Source organism: Mycteria americana, chromosome 2 (genome assembly GCF_035582795.1).
Source record: "Mycteria americana isolate JAX WOST 10 ecotype Jacksonville Zoo and Gardens chromosome 2, USCA_MyAme_1.0, whole genome shotgun sequence".
Taxonomy (NCBI): Eukaryota; Metazoa; Chordata; class Aves; order Ciconiiformes; family Ciconiidae; genus Mycteria; species Mycteria americana.
This window is the reverse complement of record NC_134366.1, coordinates 73,678,012-73,697,484: the sequence shown is the minus strand read 5'-3', so window position 1 is coordinate 73,697,484 and position 19,473 is coordinate 73,678,012. Positions and strand designations below refer to the sequence as shown.

At 39.2% G+C, this 19,473-nt stretch overlaps 1 protein-coding gene and 1 long non-coding RNA gene across 3 annotated transcripts in view; one reads left to right on the top strand and one right to left on the bottom strand.

Annotated features, from left to right (window-relative positions):
• CDKAL1 (CDKAL1 threonylcarbamoyladenosine tRNA methylthiotransferase) overlaps positions 1-10,991 on the top strand; it is a 434,528-nt gene extending 423,537 nt beyond the window's left edge. Inside the window, exon 17 of one of the 2 annotated variants that reach the window (XM_075493754.1) lies at positions 10,141-10,991. In XM_075493754.1, the coding sequence (XP_075349869.1) occupies positions 10,141-10,332 (192 nt within the window). In that variant the 3' untranslated portion in view covers positions 10,333-10,991. The remainder of the gene's footprint in view (positions 1-10,140) is intronic. The other variant, XM_075493753.1, reaches the window with a different exon arrangement.
• Positions 7,826-19,010, bottom strand: LOC142405776 (uncharacterized). Its single transcript, XR_012774333.1, has 3 exons — positions 18,759-19,010; positions 9,025-9,079; positions 7,826-8,934 (listed from the first exon to the last, which is right to left on the bottom strand). It is a non-coding gene; the product is annotated as an uncharacterized LOC142405776 (long non-coding RNA).
• Between the last annotated feature and the right edge of the window lie 463 nt (positions 19,011-19,473).

Below are 19,473 nucleotides of genomic sequence, written 5' to 3'. Positions count from 1 at the left end.
GGTGCTCAAAAGTATGCTAACTGGCACTGTGGGAGACCTCCTAAAACAACTAAGGATACTTAAATGAAAGAGGCCATGACAATATGAAAAGAAAACCTTTGTATTATCACTGAACCCACGAAGTTGGTCAAGATCAGTCACACTTTATTAACTGTTAAATGTCAGGCTTGCATGAAATGCTCCTTTTTGCCAAGGTCTGATTCCAGCTGTGCTTGGTGAGCACCTACAGTCCCAGGAACTGCAAGTGTTTAATACAGGGCAGAAAAGTCTGTGAAAATGAATGTAAGAGAAATTGTCAGGAGACTACATATTAGGGCATTCCCTAGCTTTAAGGAAATGTATTTAAACCTTAAATTCAACAGAGATAAAAGGTTTTAGAGGCTACGCTGGCTTCTGGTGACAACTGAGATCTAAAGACAGGAATTGTAGAGATCTGATTGCTGGCCTTCATTACGGCACTGAAGACACTTTAATCTTCTTTCTTTGTTTCTCTACCTGTAAAATGAGGGAGGCATATAGATCCCACAACCACCTACTGGTATGAAGTTTGAAACTCTGGAAACTAGTATCATTCCTAAATGTTAATAATGCTCATTTTAGACCATGTTTGTTATCTGTGAGGTTGGCCTGTAAGAAGGGCTGTATCCTTTGTCTCTGTGTTTGTCTTACAATACAACGTTGAAGTCTCTTTGGAACATTCCATTTGTAATGCTTGGTTCTGTAGGAATAAATGAAAACACCATAAATTCAGGATTATGACATATTCTAGGATTAAGGGGAAGGCTTTAGCCAAGAATATGTACATATATCAGTTTATTCTAGTTTGCTTCATGTGAAAGATCTTTAAAAGCTTTTCCTGATTTTGAGAGAGAGTGTCCCTTGAGATATTTCTTGGATATTTATCATAGTGTTTTTTGCAAATAACAATGGTTAGAAAGGCTTTTAGTATTTCATGCTTTCTACCATTTGGGAGTATAGAATTCCTCTTAAAGGTAGTGTTTTAATATGTAGTCAGAGAGTTCACTTCCAAGTAAAAGCAGTATTACTCATTTCACTGTTGATATGTGAATATCATATTTGTGGTTCTTCTGGCATGATTATATATTTTCAGATCTAGCTGTTCGTTTTACTTGGGTACACTTCCTGATGGAAACCTTTTGTGTCTTTGCCTGTAGCTACTGTTGACTTCCATATAATTGTCATTGTTATTTCAAGATTTAAAAGGAAAGCAAAAAGGTGATGGTCTCTGAAGGCTTGTGATATAAAAAAAGTATATAGTATTTAATAATCTCATTTGTAGAACAGTCTTTGAACATTCACATACTGCTAGCTCTTTATCATTCTTTCATCATCCAGCAAAATAAACTGGGAAAATTGTTGTATTGTAAACACAACCTTAAAATACTTATTTTTAAAAAAAAAGGCAACAAAAAAAGCAACAAAAAATCTCTATGATCCTTTAAAGAAGGAGCAAGCTGGAATCCTGTGGAATGATATCTGTGAAGACAGGCCATGGTATGCACATTGAAAAATGGTACCTAGTGTTATTACAAGTAAATGTGCATCCTGTAATTCACTGTAATGTATTTTCAAAGCCATGAAGTCTGTGCTGGTGATCTCTAGGAAACAGATTTGTCTGTTAGCCAACTAATTACCAGATAAGTGCCCAGAGCAAGCACCTGCCATCTCCTTCATAAAACTGTGCTATGCACAGGGAAATAAATAGTGACAGAACCCCATCCTGAATTTGTCCACATTGTGCTGCTAGGTTCGTTCTTCATTTCAAGTCATTACTTGGACGACTGTGATTTTTGAATCACAAACTTTTTCCACTTAAAAATCTCTCAGTTCTCTTGTGGCTGCAAGTGCTAACTGGAATGCTGGCTTGCATGTCATTTTTTTCCAGCATAGTGATTGACATCCCCCACACCTTATTATTAAAAAAAAAAAAAAAAAAAAAAGGGCAGCTCAGAATCCAGACATCACACTGACTATTCTTCAAAATGTTGCTTCTGACCTTGAATGACAGGTTATTTTGACAATGCATTATTTGTATAGTGGGAGAATACTAAGTCACTAAGTTTAATAGCAGCACAAAATGCAAATATGTAAAAAAAGAGTCAACTCCTGGCTGGAAGCATTTATATTACAAAGAAACAAGCTAAAACAAGAGAGCATAATAGAAAGCAGCACAAGACTGTATTTTAAACATTTTGGAGGTGTTTTTGGCTTGTGTTTTCTTGGTTGTTTGTTTCTCTGCTTTTTGTTTCTTTTGTTAGTTGATCTTTCTGGTTGTTTCCCTCCTCCTCAAAATGTACATCAAAAAGGAAGTCATTTAATAAGCCCCAGTTACTCAGCCTTCTGTCTAGATTTTAACTGTGTTATGAATTTTGACGGCTCATTGAGGGAATAATCCTTAAAGACTATTTAGGGGAGGAAAAAGAGGTAGGTAGGCAAGGGCCTACCCTTAGGTGAGAACATTGAAGAGAGCAGAGAGATGTCTGCCAAGAAAAATACCAGTGGAGACTTACAGTAATGGTGGGAAGTTCAGGTACAGTAACTTACAGAGAGAGAATTGATTTCTTTTATACTCTTACATGGGAATATTAAAGTTTGAATTTAATGTTAATGTAGGAGGAGGAAGTTCCAGAGATGGGTCTGTGTGACATGGACAGAAACTCATGATATGGCATGTCACTCCAAATTTGTGTTCCTATTGGCATCTCTGCTTTTGTCTATTAGGAGAGGCCATATGATCAGATGATGCAGGAGAGAAATGGGGAGAGAAATGGGGAGAAGGAAAACCGGACAGACAGGAGGAGATTGTAGTAGTAATCAAGGTGAGAGCTAGTTGAGTAATGGGAAAGGTGTTTTTTCTACTCTGACCAAAGGAATCAGACAGATCATGCAAGTGTTACTGGGAAAGAAACGAGATTTTGCTGACTTGCTATGCAGGTCAGGTGTAGGCCCTAGTTAAAGATGATCTCCATAAGGGATGACAAACCTGGAAGAAACTGTCAGATTTGATGCAGCTGAGCTTAAGGTCAATCTCTATATCCTCCCATTATTAAATGTATTTTATGTTTGTATTTGACCATGGTCCAGCTGCTAGGAGTATTGCTTACCTGACTTTATTGGGTCATGTGTAGTGATCTTGATGTAAATTAGGAATTGGTAACTGGAACAAGTTCAGTGTAGGGTCACAGAGATAGTCAGGGGCTGGAGCACTTGGCCTATGAGGAGAGGCTGGGGGACCAGGCTTGTTCAAGTCTGGAGAAGGGATGGCTTCAGGATACCCTAACAGAAGCCCCCCAGTGTCTATGGGAAGGTTCTTGAGAAGACTGAGCCAAGTGCTTCACAGTGGTGCATGTGGGAGGATGAGAGACAGTGGGCATAAGTTGAAATGAGAGGTTCAGACTAGATATGAAGAGAAACATTTTCCCCATGAAGATGGTCAAGCAGCAGAACAAAGGCCCAGAGAGGCTGTGCAGTCTCCATCCTTGGAGGTTTTCAAAGCCCAACTAATTAAATCCCTGAGCAAACCAGGCCATAGCTAATGCTTCTTTGAGCAGGAGGATGGCCCAGATGCAGTCTGAATTATCCTAGGATCCTATGGCAGACAGTAAGACAGTTTTAGTGACTACAGCTATTTGCAAGATGCTTTGATTAATTTATTTTCTTGCTATAACTTCAGTGGTAATGATTTGGGGTTAACAGATTAAGAATCCTAATTATTGCTGAGACTCTGACCATTTACTGAGAGATTAATAATAAATCTGTATTTATCCTTCAGCTCAGTTCTTTCCCCTCACATATTAAAGCATACAGTCATACATCACGCACATACACAAACATATATGTATATATGCACACAAAAAGAAGAAACAACATGAAATTCTTTTGCAAAAGTGCCTGGCTGCTTTATTTATTTTTTCAAGGTTTCCCGTTTCTTAAAATGGGTAAGTAAACTCCATGTGTATTTGGAATCAGTGAATTCCTAGGAATGGTGTACAGCTGATAACATCTGACACAAGCATGCTCGTAGACAGCATTTTCTCTTAACAACATAGCACTGCGCATTCAATGGAATACATGGTGGCAGGGATGCTTCTTGTGGGAATTATCATGTTAATTCCATTAGAAAAAAATATTTTGTATGCCATTTATTTTCTACTTTAAGATCAGCATTCCACATTTGCAGAAGGCTGGTGGAATTTTGTAAGTAATAAATCAAAGGAGCTCTCTTAATACCTACAGAACTAAATTTGTCTTCCGGAACTATTCAATAAAATTTAATTTACATATTTTTTGGATGTGTAATCTATGTGACCTTCAGTAACTGTTTGTTTTTTAAATCTGAAAAATGCCTCCAAAGTGTAATAGCCCAGAGTTTCAAATGGTGCAGTAGGATATGTGATGCATATTTTAACATGTTTTCTTTTAATTTGTCACACAGACTTGTTGTGCATGATTATATAAAAGTCTGTATTTTTAAAGCCAGTGGTACAAGTGTGTAAGATGTACTTGGTTGGGCTAAAAAATTCAGAAGTCTAATTTATCTTGAGATATGCTCAGTCAAGTAGTTTTTCACAGCAGTTAGCTAACACTTCAAGCTCTAACAGTGCCCCTGAGCCATAAAAGAAATTTGCATGTAAGAAATATTTTGAATCTATTAAAACCTCAGCTCAGAGCTAAAGAGTTGCTCTCATGTCTTTGTTGACTAACATGAAGTGAGAGCTTACGAAAAGCTAGGCTGTGATTGACAGATGCCAAAGCTTAGGTTTTGATGTGATTATATATTTCTTTCATGCACAGCAGTTTAAGTCTAGGACTGGAGCTTCAGAAAGACAGCAGTCAATGGATCTGTGCAAGAGTACACAAAATATATTACTCCTGGCAGTCGTCAAGGCAGAATTATTCAAAAATAATCTGAAATGCATTTGATCATACACTAGATGGTTTAATAATTTATATTATACCTTATTAGCAAAGTCTTGTGTTTACTTTGTGGCTGCCAAAACAAGATGAAAGGCTGCCTCCCTGGAAATACAAGATGCTTAGCTCAAAGTGTCTGTCTTTGCATTTCGGTTTGATAATTTCCCTTCCTCCCCTCATTTTGATTAATAGTATATAGGTTTAAATCTCAGAGTACCTTTTCCTTCATTGCGGTCCTTTTTAGTGAGAGCAATACTCCTTATTAACAAGTCTACCAAAGAGTTTATGGCCTATCAAGACTTAAACTAGTATAAAAACATATTTCTGGAAACTTTTTTACCTTAGGATTTCCTCCAAGTATTTTTTGGGTAAAAGAGGCTTTGGGTTTACTTCTAAATTCCACTGAAGTGAATCATGCTAATCTTCCTGGTTCTTGCAGCTACAAAAGTGTAATTTCTGAGCTCAGCTTAAGAAACTTGCACTCTGACTAGTGATTGTGTGTAGAAATATCACCAGTTATATCAGTTCAGAATATTACAGAAATGCCTTGAAGATGTCCTTGAAAAGCTAATGCACTGCAAATATTTTATCTAGAGATACACATAAGGGCCTTTCAGAATTAATACTTCTATAAAGTGAGAGCACAGGGAGTGGACCAGTGTAACTGCTAGTTCAACAAATGAGATCTTTTCCTCCACCCAGGTTTTTTACACCAAAGGTGCGTAAAAGAGCTCTAATAAACTTGGTTTTCTGTGGAGAACTCCCCTCCCCACAAAACATGAAAGATCTTTTCTGCAGGTGTCTTGGATAGCTCTTCAAGGCAAAGGATATGGGAGGATCTCAGAATATAACACTACAGTATTGCAAACTCTGAAGCTCATATGACAGCCCAAAGAAGCTCTTGTAATTTGCTTGTGTACCCTAGAAGGCTTAATTTTAGTTTTAGTTTCTGTAACTTCATCCTCTCCCCTCCTTCTCTGTGCATGCACTATACACTACAATATATACTGTATACTTTACCTGAAAACTAGTTCCTCATACAGAGCCTACAGAAGGACTTTTTGCCCAAATAAAAATATATATACAGTGTTTTTGACTAGCACAGCTGGTAATATGATACTTGTATGTTAATAAGAACTGATTATATTCTAGACAGGCACTCTACTGTTGTCCAGACTGCCGTGAGGGGCACTCCGCCCTTAGCTAAGGCTTAAAGGAGTGCAAGAACATGGGCAGCTTAGCAGGGCTTTTCCTCTTCCCACTGAGAGTCTGGTGCCGCATCTGACAGAGCTACACGACAGACTCTTAGGAAGAGGCATCTACCTGCAGGTGTCTCTGAGAGATTATCCTGGTTTTGAAAGCTGTTGTACGAATTGCAGGGGGGACAAAAGGCTGCCATTTTCTAAAAGAGCCTTTCAGTTGCAGGGAACCAGATGTACCCTTTTTTACAAATGCATCTTCTGTGACAATAATGACGGAAATTTTCAAGGAAGCCAGTGGTATTACCCATGTGTCAGCATTGCAAGGCAGAATTTTGGGGCAAACTAAGAGAATAGTTCTTAGAAAACATGGATCAGATGAACATACTGTCTTGGTTTAGCCCCAGATGGCAACTAAGCATCACGCAGCCGCTCGCTCACTCCCCCCCGGTGGGATGGGGGAGAGAATCGGAAGAGCAAAAGCAAGAAAACTCGAGGGTTGAGATAAAGACAGTTTAATAGGGAAAGCAAAAGTCGTGCACACAAGCGAAGCAAAGCAAGGAATTCATTCACTCCTTCCCATGGGCAGGCAGGTGTTCAGCCATCTCCAGGAAAGCAGGGCTCCATCACGCGTAACGGTTACTTGGGAAGACAAACGCCATCACTCCAAATGTCCCCCCTTCCTTCTTCTTCCCCAGCTTTATATACTGAGCATGACATCATATGGTATGGAATAGCCCTTTGGTCAGTTTGGATCAACTATCCTGGCTGTGCCCCCTCCCAGCTTCTTCTGCACCTGGCAGAGCACGGGAAGCTGAAAAGTCCTTGACTGGTGCAGCAACAACTAAAACATCTCTGTATTATCAACACTGTTTTCAGCACAAATCCAAAACATAGCCCCATACCAGCCACTATAAAGAAAATTAACTCTATCTCAGCTGAAACCAGGACACATATTCATTACTTTTCTTGAAAGAAAATATTTGGCAGGATCATCTGAAGAGACAGACGTTATCAAACAGAAATGCAGTAGTGTTTTAAGTAATAAGCTGTGAAGTACATCTTAAAGAAAAGGGTCACTTTAGTTTGCAAATTGTGATCTTTTTGTCCATGTAAGAACAGTTTAATCCGTGAGAAAAATTGTAAAGAATTCAGGTTAGCAAGGTAATAGGAGTAGTATTTCAGGTATGCATCTATTGAAAGAAGAACTTCTGGTTTTTTTAAACCAGATCTGAGATGCTGCAAAAATGTGAAAGTTTTGAGCAGTTTAGAAAATGTGGCTACCAGTAGAAACAAAATGCATCAGAGTTCAAAATATAAGAAAGAAGGAAAACAAAAGCATAGTGAAATTGTGAGAATTGTACCTCCGACCCAGTTAAGTTTCAATATTAATAAAATACTGTAAGAGAAAATCTCATCTACAGAAAGAAAATAAAAAATGGGTTTACTGTATCAGTATGATCATCTAATTTATAGGAAATATGGTAAAGTAAGGAAGAAAATGGGACTTACAACTTTACAGGCTGACTTACTGAGATGAAGTAGCACTGGGACAACTGGCCATGGGGCCAGTGGCATTCTCCACCACTGGAACTTCGTAAGCCTTGCTAAAATCTGGTGCCATTCTGTCCTACTAACAGTATGCAGCACTACCTAATGCATATGTATTGCATGTTGCAATAGAGGTTTAAGAAAGCAATATGGTAACAAAAAAAAACCAGTATAGGCTATTCATGATCAAAATTATACCAAGATGAAACTATTTGGGTTTATGTTCAAAAACGGAAAAACTGTAAAACAAAAATGAAGTGCCAGTGAAATCACTACTGAAAACTACTGCACAGGAACATGAATGAATGCATGAAACACTAATGTGTTTAACTGTTAGAAAAGGGGGGGAAAAAAAGTCCCTCAAAACTTTTTACGAGTTGTAACTTGTGTTTGGGGTGTTTTGCTGGCTGTCCCCAGCCTTGCAGAGACAGGTAGGTAGGCTGTCTGAGGCTGAGCATGAAGAGGAGCAGTGAGGAGAAAGTTACAAAGTCATTTATGAGGTAGTGGCCCTTTTTATCTGTTTTCTAAGGGATAGCATCTAGTCTTGTGCAACTAAATATTCAGGACTTTACTGATTATCAAGCTGTGTAGAAATATTTAATAAGGAGTTGAGAGTCTGATTGTAGTCAGCCAAATTTTAAGTCGTAAATTGGTGAAAATTAAATATCAGAAGAAATCAGTCTTTGGTTGTATTGGTATTTTTACAGCTTTATCTATTCTTTTAAATCACCTTAGCCTTAGTGTTAACATACCAATGATACATGTAAAAATGGGTCATGATCATAAATTATGCACCTTAGATTGGTAGAGATTTGTGAGACCTGCAAAGAAAAGAAAGGCTTTATAAATGTCTAGAAAGAATAAATAGCAAATTAGTTTTGATTCATGTATAAAAAGTCCTTAATACTGTATGTTTTCCAGTTTATTCTGCAGGCAAAGGTTAATCAGCTTTGATTTTGGGGGATAAAATAGCTGTGGCCAATTACTAAAATTTCAGATGCCTTAGGAATTGATTGTAATTAATAACAATATGAAGCAGTTTCGTAGTTTTTGGTGAAGCTAACATATTCTGCGCAATATAGGCTGAAGTCCTGGAGTAGCGCTTTTGTGCCTTACACTGAGGAGAACTACACCCCAATTTGGTTACCTCTTTCCTCTTCCTCTGTTTACCCGGTTGATGATCTTCTGGGTGCAGTATATATAAGAAGTCATCCTCATTTCATAGGTCACTTCTTCAGTAACCCTTTGCCTGTGTGAGTTGTGATTAAATCAACAATACCTCAGATGTTAGAATAGCACTTATGCCAGGCTGTCATTTGCCCCTTTGATGCTTGCTTACCTAACCAGTAGTAATCATTATTTTCCTTCTACAATTACTATAATGGAGCTGATTCCTGAAATGGAAAACAGGAGGCAGTCACAGACAGTTTGAATTGTGCTGTCGCGCTTTCATGGGCAGGCACCTTTCTTGGAGGTTTGATATTTCTTTGAGTTTGCCCAGAAATACCTTTGGTAAGAGAGGGAATCCAGGCATAGTTGAATTCCTAAGAGATTATTGAAATAGAGGGAGGAAAAAAGAAATTATGAACAGAAATACTGAATCTTATGATGCAAGATCATTACACCTTTCTTTAATTACACCTTTACCACTTATGCCTCTTGCAAATGTCATCAGATTGCAGTTTAATAGATGTTTGTACTTCTGATTATCTACAATGCTAGCGTGCTGAACTGAACAAGGTTGCAAGAGAGAAGAGTTTCTTATTCTTTCCACTTGGATTTTCAGCTGAAATAGTGACTCAACATCTGTAACTTCTGCTGCAGTTAAAAGTCCTCATATTCTGGGGGCTCTTGGTGCTTTCAGTAAGGTTGAGAACGGTAATGGTAGGCACAGCAGGGAACTCGGATTCAATATGCTGAATGACAAGGTGAGTGTTTTAGCACAGCTGCCTCCTGAGGGTCAGGGGAAAGGAAAAGCCCTGTGGGACGATTTTCAAGCACCACTGAGCTGGCACACCAGGAGACGATGATTGACTTTAGAAGAGTCCTGCTGTGGAAAGGATTGTTGTGTTGTGGTCCCCTTTATCACTGGTCAGACATTTCTTTTGAAGAAGCCAAAAATGGGAGAGTAGTGAGATAGCAGCAAAACAAACAAATAAAAAAAAAAATCATCAAACAACTCTCTTTGATGACATTGAGCTCTGGAGATTTGTTTCTGTTGCTAACAGCTTGGCAGTTAATTTCATTAGAAAGATTGACTTTGTATGGCATTGGTAAGATTTCTGTATGAAAAACTGATGACCTGATGATGACGCAGTGCAGGCTGAATTGTTGTTTGTTTTGAAAAGGGATATTAATTTGAACCCCAATATAAAGAGGAGATTGTATTTGTATTTGGTATGTACAATCAGAAATACGTAACAGTTTCAATCTTAATATGTGCATTTCTTCACAGGAGTTCAGACGTGCACCACAGAATGGCACAAACTGGAAAGCACAGCCTTCTGCTGAGATCCCAGTGAAAACACCGCTCAGCTCGTGGATGGCTTTGCAGCTCCCATGGCAACAAGAAGGAGGTGGACTGAAGATACTGTCTGTCAGCCTGGCTCTACTGGCAGTTCTTGTTATGTTTTACTACGGTGAATGAAAACAGAACCGTGAACTGAATGAGGCTTTTATGAAGACAATAAAACTGCTGTTTAAAATCTTCAAAGGAAACACTTTTACCAACAATTCCTTTTTTTTAAAAAAAAAAAAAAAAGTTAACATAAATTGGGCAATAATTTGTACTCACCCTATGCCTTTCCTGTCATTCATAGGAGAGAATGTTAATAAGCTCTAGGGAGACCTGTCTTGCCAAAATTTGAGATCCTTGGTCGGCAGAACAGTTTGTTGCATCTTTCCTCTTCTTTTTTCTAAAATGATGTAATGTTTGCATTGCTTACTCTTTTCATAACTGCTGTAGCAGGTAAAATTGCATGCAGGAAACTCATGAAGTTTATAAGAAATCTTTCCATTGAGTGATGTTGGTAATCTTTAATGGGCAGAACATTTAAAGCTTTCTTAAAGATTTTGCTTAATGCAGTGTGATGGTTTGATATGTGTCTTTTTACATTAGAATCAAACACTGCTGGGCTGTTAAAGTTTGTCATTTCTTGCTATTGATTTTGCTGTCATGTCTGAAAGAATTTTTGGCCTGCCATCTTGCCCCTCTCAATTTCACAGTAAGTTACTAGGCTTTGTTAATAAAACAAGAATTATTTTTTACATAGAAATAGTTTTAAAAGTATTGGGTTTTTATCATTGAATAGGAAGATGGACTTCTAATGGTAGAGTTCTCTTAAAAGATGGATTTAATAGTCTCTATAGATTTAGTATAATGCTCAGAGAACTAAATATGAGTCTCGTATTAGCTGTGCATTGGATCATGCTGCGTGTAAGACAATATTGCTCTGTTAGTGGGGAGGTTACATTTTGCACGCTGCAAATTTCTAATTACTTTCTTCAAGCCGTTTTTGTCATGACAGGATCTCCACGCATCTTCAGATTGTGCTGTTCAGTCAAGGACTGGACTCTGTGCCCAGTTCTGCCAGCAGCTGACTGCATGACATTGTTCATTCGCTTGTTCATCTTCATCCAAACTTCTGCTTGCAAAGTCTGTTTAAAATCTTAAAAGCAGGAACTGTATTTTTTTTTCGGTATGTTTGTGTCATACCAGCACAGACAGAGCTGAGCTGCCTACATGGCTGTTGTGGTTTAACCCCGGTAGGCAGTTAACACAGAGCCGCTCGCTCACTCCCCCCCGGTGGGATGGGGGAGAGAATCAGAAGAGTAAAAATGAGAAAACTCCTGGGTTGAGATAAAGACAGTTTCATAGGGAAAGCAAAAGCCGTGCACACAAGCAAAACAAAACAAGGAATTCATTCACTCCTTCCCATGGGCAGGCAGGTGTTCAGCCATCTCCAGGAAAGCAGGGCTCCATCACGCGTAACGGTGACTTGGGAAGACAAACACCATCACTCCAAACGTCCCCCCCATTTCCTTCTTCCCCCAGCTGTATATGCTGAGCACGACGCCATAGGGTATGGGATATCCCTTTGGTCAGTTGGGGTCAGCTGTCCCGGCTGTGTCCCCTCCCAGCTTCTTGTGCACCCCCAGCCCACTCGCTGGTGGGGTGGGGTGAGGAGCAGAAAAGGCCTTGATGCTGTGCAAGCACTGCTCAGCCACAGCTGAAACATCCCTGTGTTATCAACACTGGTTTGGTCACAAATCCAAACCATAGCCCCATACCAGCTACAATGAAGAAAATTAACTCTGTCCCAGCCAAAACTAGTACAGTGGCTCTACAGTGCAGATGAATAATCCCCTAGGAAGGATGCTTTGTACTTTATAAACTGAGGATTCCTAGTAGTTACAGACAATTAATCAGGAAGTTCCACCATGATGCTTTCAGTACAGCCTGTAAATTATAACAACAAATGTAACTGTCTTCAGGAAATTAGGTGTGTAATGACTTGAATACTATATTTCTTATTGCAACCACTGAAGGTCATGAGCCAAGACTCAAAATTCATGAGATTTTAAAAAAAAAACTGTGCTTTTGATTTGCTTCTGCTTGGTTTTTTCAGGCTTTTCTTTACAACCAGGAACATGTAACAATCAATAATTCACAGTTTTAACAAATCTGAAATATTAAAAAAAACCCACTTGACTCTGGGAGCTGAAATTTTCAGGAAAGTACCACGTATCACAAGATTCTCAGGAAAACTATGAGTTGACAAAATCGTTATATCTGAGCCAAATTTTTGCATTTGATAGGAATAAACTATGCAGATATGTTCTATGCCTCTAGCACTCTCTGTCAGCCACTCTAGCTTATCTAATTGTAGCAATTACAGACTCATTGCATCAGCCGTTACAGAGATTTACGAAGCTTGTGATTTAGATTCTGTGCATCGTTGGCTTTAATGGGACCAGCTTATTTTCTTAGAAATAACGCAATATACAGGAAGAGGGTGAAGAAGACTTTGTAAATGACATTGCCCACAGATGCAGTATATTCTTAAACTGAGCTTTAACCTGATAAGTAGGAAGTGTTGTTTATCAAGTATTTTATTATCTTCCTTTAGATTTTGAGAGGGCTTATTGACACTTTTTACTGTAGAGCAGTAGAGTGTTTGTCATTTGTTCTGGTTTATTTGCAGCTAAAGCTTTCAAAGCCACCAAGTCATTTCTGGTCAAACAGCTCATCTGGACCTTCAGGCAAAACCCAAACTGCATGCTGCTTGAGGCTGCTGTTAAAGGGCACTGGGAAACCTCAGTGAGAGTAGAGTGAACTGTAGAAGTGTATCTGCTTCATGGAATGGGTTGACCTGAACACATCTGATCTGTGATTTTTGCTCCCATTTGGCTCCCTGAATGCTTCTAAATGCCATGCCAGGTGGCGTTTTTAATTTTTACATCATCATTACGTTTGAGGCCTGCTTCCACCAAGTATTCTCTCTTTACAAGCCATCAGGATGGGTGAGAAATCTACTGCACTCCAAGTTAATGAGGTCATTGCAGAAGTTTCCCTACAGTCGTTTGATCTCACTCTTACACGTGGGTGAACACACTCATCACTAGAGAATGCATCTGCTAATAAGCAATGTACATTCAATGTCTTTTTTTTTAAAGCAAAAAAGAATCTAATTTCCTTTTGGTACCAAGGAAGCCTCAACTATTTTTCTTAAATGTCTGTGGCAGCTCTGAGTTCTCTTTGGCTGTTTTCAGTGAGAAATCTTGCAAACCACAAGACTTGAATAGCAAAGACATCTTAAATCTCTTCTGAACAACATTAAGTGCACACTTTTTATGTCCTACTTGTGCATGGTTTTGGATGCTGGTGGACTTTGTCATTTAATCTTTTCATTGTAGCTTTCTATTAATGGTATACTTTAGAAAAAGAATCTGAAATAAAAAATGTGGTCTATGTAAAGCTTGTTCTGTAAAGCAGGAGAGAGAAAGGAGAAGGTACCTTTTGAGGAGAGTTCATCCACCTCTATCGCATCGTTGCCTCACATCTCTGAACATCTGACAGCTTCTGTTAATTTAGTTTCACTCCCTAGTTCAGCTTCCCATATGGAAAGCTGGAGTGATTTTTGAATAACGGCAAGTAATATCTGAAGTGGCAGCAACTGGCAACTCTGACATTGAGCTTGGCTGTGGCCATTACCCAGAATCCTTCCGCTCTTCTTGAGAAGCAATTACAATTTCACAGGTTGGAATTAAAACTCCCTGCGGTATGCAATAGAGTAACTGAAACTGTCAAAGTGATTTCAAGCTGCTAATCTCTCGCTGCTCGAAGAGTGAAAATAGAACCCCTCTTACCCAGGCACAGATCTGTCAGCTTAAAAACTCCAGCCTTCCACTGCGTTTAAATACATATGGAGAGTGGCTTGATCTGCTCACAGAGGATATCTGTAAAGATGTTATGTCTATGAACATTTGTGTGTTATTAACAAGTCTATCTTTTTTAACTTTAAGATGTGTGTAACTTCAGGGACTAAGACAAATATAAAAGAAGTCTTACGCAAGAGCTCTGAGAATTTGGGGGAACGAGTAGGCATGTGCCTGTTTGTGTGAGGCTTATTAAAATCTTTATTTATGTATTTTTGAACATGTAGTATTTTTTGCTGGAAAAATTGCTTGCAACTTTCCCAAATTTTGTTTTCACATATTTATATCCCACATTTTATTTTCGGTGCACTGGTTTTGATTGTATAGATAGAAACAAAGAGCGTTTAGAAATCAAAAACAGAGGAAAAAATTGAGCGGCTCTAAAGCTAGGGTGCAAAATGAAAAATATTAGTGTGAAAGCTGCAAAGCAGGTTTGAAATAGGAGACACAGCCCTCAGAGTTAGGGACTGGCTGCAAAAAAACATTTGACTTGTTCAGAGGCAGGGTTCATCCACTAGATAATTAAAATTAGAATGATCGCTGGAAAGTATTTGTGCAAATATCATTAAATGTCTTTTAGTTGCATATTTCATTCATGCGTGCACTTAACGTTGAAGTGAAAGCTTTTTTGTTAAATGAAGATGCTTCAGTAGCTGGTGGAGGGGAGACAAATTATGAATAGTCCTATTTTAATTTTAAAGAAGCCCAATACAAAAAAAAATTGTAATCGTATCAAATAATCATGTCCCTGCACCTGCTGGTATCCCAAAGCCTGTTAACTCCCACTTGGAAAGCTGTGGTTATGGATTTGGATCATTTATGCTGTAGATCTTGTGCTGTGTTGTGACAAGTTGGGCATTTGAAAAGTCATGGAAGTGCCTGTGTTCCAGTTAAAAAGCTAGTCAAGCTGATGGCAGAAAAGATCTTCAGACTCTTTGTTTCTCTATTCCACACCTCTCTCTTACGCCTTTTCACCATCTGTGCATAGACTTCTCTCCATTCTCTAACTCTCTTCTCATTCGAATCTCCTTTATCAATGCCAGGGGCTTAAAGAACAGTTAGATAACGTGTTTAAGTTTCCACATGGTCCTCTTAGGAAAGGAAGGTAAGAAAGAGGAAGGTAAGGATATGTGGTCCATTGATGAAGGTAGTGTGGTGATCAAAGAGCATGAGAAACTCTTGTGCAGCAATGAGAGCTACATCATCACCTAAAATAGATCATAAGATCTATCTTGTGCATCCTTGTCTTTTCTACCTATAATCATCAGTTGCTCCCTCTTGTATTATCAGTCCGAGCAAACTGCATTTTGTATGTACTGCTGGCAAAATCCAGAGTGACTAAATTACATGTACCAGGGCAGATTGAAGTGCAGCAGTAACGTAGACTAAGATGTGCAGATATATGCAGTCCTAAAAAACCAGCAGCCAGTGCAACATCATACACCTCTGGTATTCACAGCTGAACTTTTTCATGGAGTCCTAGTTATTAACATGTGAATTCCAGGTATCAGAATCCCCCCATGTGCAGAGATCTACCATTGAATAGGAGAGGAGGGGAAAGGGAGAGCGGAAAGAAAAGGAAAAAAAAAACCAGCCTTGACTAGTTATGTTTAAATACAAGAGGGTGTTATTTAGTAGCTGCATCACCAGAAAAATGCATTAGCAGTTCAGAAGGAAGCTAAATACTACACAGTGACATCCCAAATCTCTTCTTTGCATCTTTTGCTTCTTTTTCCTAAATACTTAATCTATGTTCCAGAGGGATGAAGATTCCACTGGCAGAACCTAACCAGATAAAGAGGGGGAAAGTCTGCTTTTTGATTGTGGTGATTTAGCACTTTTTTCACTGAGGGAGAGAGGCAGGGTGTGTGAACCATGTCCCATGAATGGAGAAAGAATAATATTTGAGTATCTTTTTGACAATCTTTATTTTACTGGGAACTATTTAGCAACGATAGCCATTCTTCTTCAAAAGTGGTGTTAACATGATGTTTTATAGAGCACAATCTGCCTTGGATGGTTTCCTGAATGCTGGCTGTAGGTAATGGAGTGAAATTCCATGCTGGTGACCAGAGTGTGATGCAGATTTGTGCCTACAACTTGCACGCTTTAAATGTCCCATCTGTCGTTGAGTGTGAGAACAGGCTAGTTGTGCTCAACTGAGCATAAAATACTGTGTCTACTCCCTTCCTGGGTGGTGTTTGTGGGGACTGGTGTACAAATGGTTAGTTGGCAATGGGTTACAGATTACGGGAGAAGCTTGGAGATGACAGAACGCACCAAAAGAAGGGCCATGATTGATTGGCACATAGTGTGAGTTGGAGGTCTGAGAGAAATCATGACATCATGGGAAGTTTGACTGTGCATAGTTAGGATCTCATTATACTCTCATTTTACTGAAGAGTAAAACTGTCTTACAGTGCTTGGAAGGCTTTGGTGCACAGACACGCTTCACAACTGGGGTTACCGTGGTGTGTTAGAGCAGTCTGTTTCAGCACACTAGCTACTGCACACTAGTATCACAGCCGGAGAAAAGCAGCCCAGCTCACCTGGCCTCTGACTGCGAGCTGGGCACGTACACTTTTATGGAGGAGGGCACTCCAACTAGTCGTCACCTATCATCCTGTTTTGTCAAAGCATTACATTTCTTCTTGCAGAGTAGGGAAAATGGGTAAACTGTGACCAGCAAAGAAACTTGCTCAGTCCAATGGCATTCAGTAAATAATACATCCTATTTAATGATTGCAAGGTTCAACTATTTGTTTTTTAAGAACCTCCGTTCCATTCCTTCCCTGTGAGCCTACGTTCTCGCTTATCCTTTCTTCCAGCTGCTTTGCCCAAGCTCTCAGCACCTCATTTTGTTTTATGGAAGATGATGTGTCTTCAGAAGGATAAGTATTAGTCTGGGCACTGTGGCTGCTTCCCTGAAAACAAGAATGCTGCTTCCCCTGTGGAGATGGTTTGCCAGCGGTATCAGTGCTCGGAAGCTACTGTGTTGCGGTGTCTCTTCTTTAACTGTGTAGCATCTGGTTGCCGTAGCCTTTGGGTTGTGACAGAAACTCCCGTTTGCTAGTAAGCAGTATTAAAAGGCCTCTTCTGTTGTGCTATGCTATTTTTAATCTTGCAAACCCCAGAAATGTAGTAATTCAAAGCAAGAGATAAAATACATCATTGATGTCAGTTGAACGTATTAAATTTGATATCTGCTAGTGGCTTTATGAGCCGTAAAAGTCAACATCTAGCAATCATTAACTACAAGATCTCTATACAGGAGATTATAAAGGCCCACGTGTGACATGGTCTGCAGAGTATTAGTATGAGACAGCAGAAGGAAACAAGTGAGCAGGTTACCGAGTCAACCACACAGATAACCAGTAACAGAGAGAAGGATGTTCCCACTCAAGGGGCAGCTTAATCTCCAAGTATTACAGTAATATTAAGGAAATAAAAAAAGACAGATAGCAGCTTGGTTATGCTGCAGCAGCCTTAATTTGCTTCTGTCTTGCTTGGATTGTTTAGTAGGCAGAAAGGGCAATCTGCATGACAGTCTCCAGCAGAAGGATAAAGCAGAGCCTAACAGCAGTTAACAGCTTTGGCTCTGTGAGAAAGAAATTATTTGGTACAAATTTGAACCTCTTGCACTTTTGTATCTCCTCCCCATTCAGCTCTAAAAAGAGAGACTTCCTTGTTTTGGTTTGGTTTTCTTTGGGATTTTTTTTTTGCAAACACATGTTCTTGTTCCCAAAACCTATTTTATCTGACTCTGAAATAATACTGAACAAAATCATTCACTTTTATTTTTAAGATGAAGCTTCTTTGTGTTTTGTTGCATCGCCTGTGAGCCTCAATCAACCGCCATCTTACTTGTAGGAGACGGGATTAATTTTTGTGTTGATTTGAACCTAAACTGGAAGTTTTCAGTTGGCCTGTGGAGCACTACTAAGGGGATCAAGAAAATCAAGCCTAACTGGCAGTCAATTTGCTATATTCACGGTCTCTATCTACAGATTTACCAGGATTGCATACTGACAATTGTCAAAGCTAACTAATCTAAATCCACTGATAAATTTTCAGTTTCTACCAATTTATAGTGACATGAAAATCAGGCACACAGGTAATTTCATAGCCTTGCCCCAGCATATATCTGCTGTAAGAATTACCACTGCAGGACAGTAGTATACATCGCTCTCACCACCTCCTCCGTGGAACCCCTGCTACGCGAGAAGAAAAACAAACAATAAGCATCAGGTAAGAGGAAGTTCCTAAACTTTGTAAAGAAGTGGCTGTCTTGTGCCTCTGTACAAATATTCATGAAAGGTTATAGTGAGTTGTAGTTTCTGAGTTTAGAAAGTTTGTTCTAGAATAGTTATCAGCTGTATTCCAACATAAAATCTGCGTTTGGGATAACAGATTTAAAACAAGAAGTAAAATCACTATCAAACATAGTAAGTTTTCATGACACTGTAGAAGGATGGAGGAACTCTTCTCTTTCCCTACCTCGTAGCAGCAGCAGTCTGCCACTGGAGAGGTGGATGAGCCTTAGATGGACTGTATGTCAAACAGCAGCAGAGCTTCCCGGGCCAGCCTTTTGTCACCTGTGTCTCTTTCCATAGGCTTTGAAAGACATTTACTTACCATGCATCCTGCAGAAGCCTTGTATTCTCTGATGTCCTTTAATGAGCTCAGAAGCACTTGTAAGTTCTGCAGAAATCCAGGATTAAGGTTCCAGCTTTCTGAATCACAGCAGGGAGAACAAGCTATTTCAGCCTTTCACATCAAAGCTGTTGTCATAAGAAGGTTCAATAGTATATTTCCTGTTCTTGCTGCATACACTGCTGCAAAAGTTGAGTCACCGGCATTTAAATATCTTGGCCTCAGAATATCTGATTTTTGTGTTGATTAGCTGCCCATTTCATTTCTCTCTCCACACTTACTGACTCATCTAGCTAAGAATAATGAAATTGGGTCACTGCCAATCGTACTTCATAGTGGTGCAAATATAGGAAAGCTGAGGCAAGTCCTAAATACTATCTTATCTGCCATGAAACTGAAATTCTAGTGATTCCCATTCACAGCAGTAGCTTGAGCAAAAGACCTGGAACAGTTTCAGTAATATAGGCTAGTCCTGTGGCCAGTCTTGTGCTGTGGTCTCTAATGGTGTGCTTGTGAGCAAGGAAAGTAAATGAAAGTCTGCGCCATGGAGGGAACATGTTTTATTCTGCTCTCTTGAAATGTTTAACAATCTGGCCCAAACTCACTTGACAGGTAGAATTGACAAGGTCTCCTTGCTTAAAAAAAATGACAGTGTACTAACTAGTCTGATTTTCCAATTGTCAGAGTTCGGTTATCT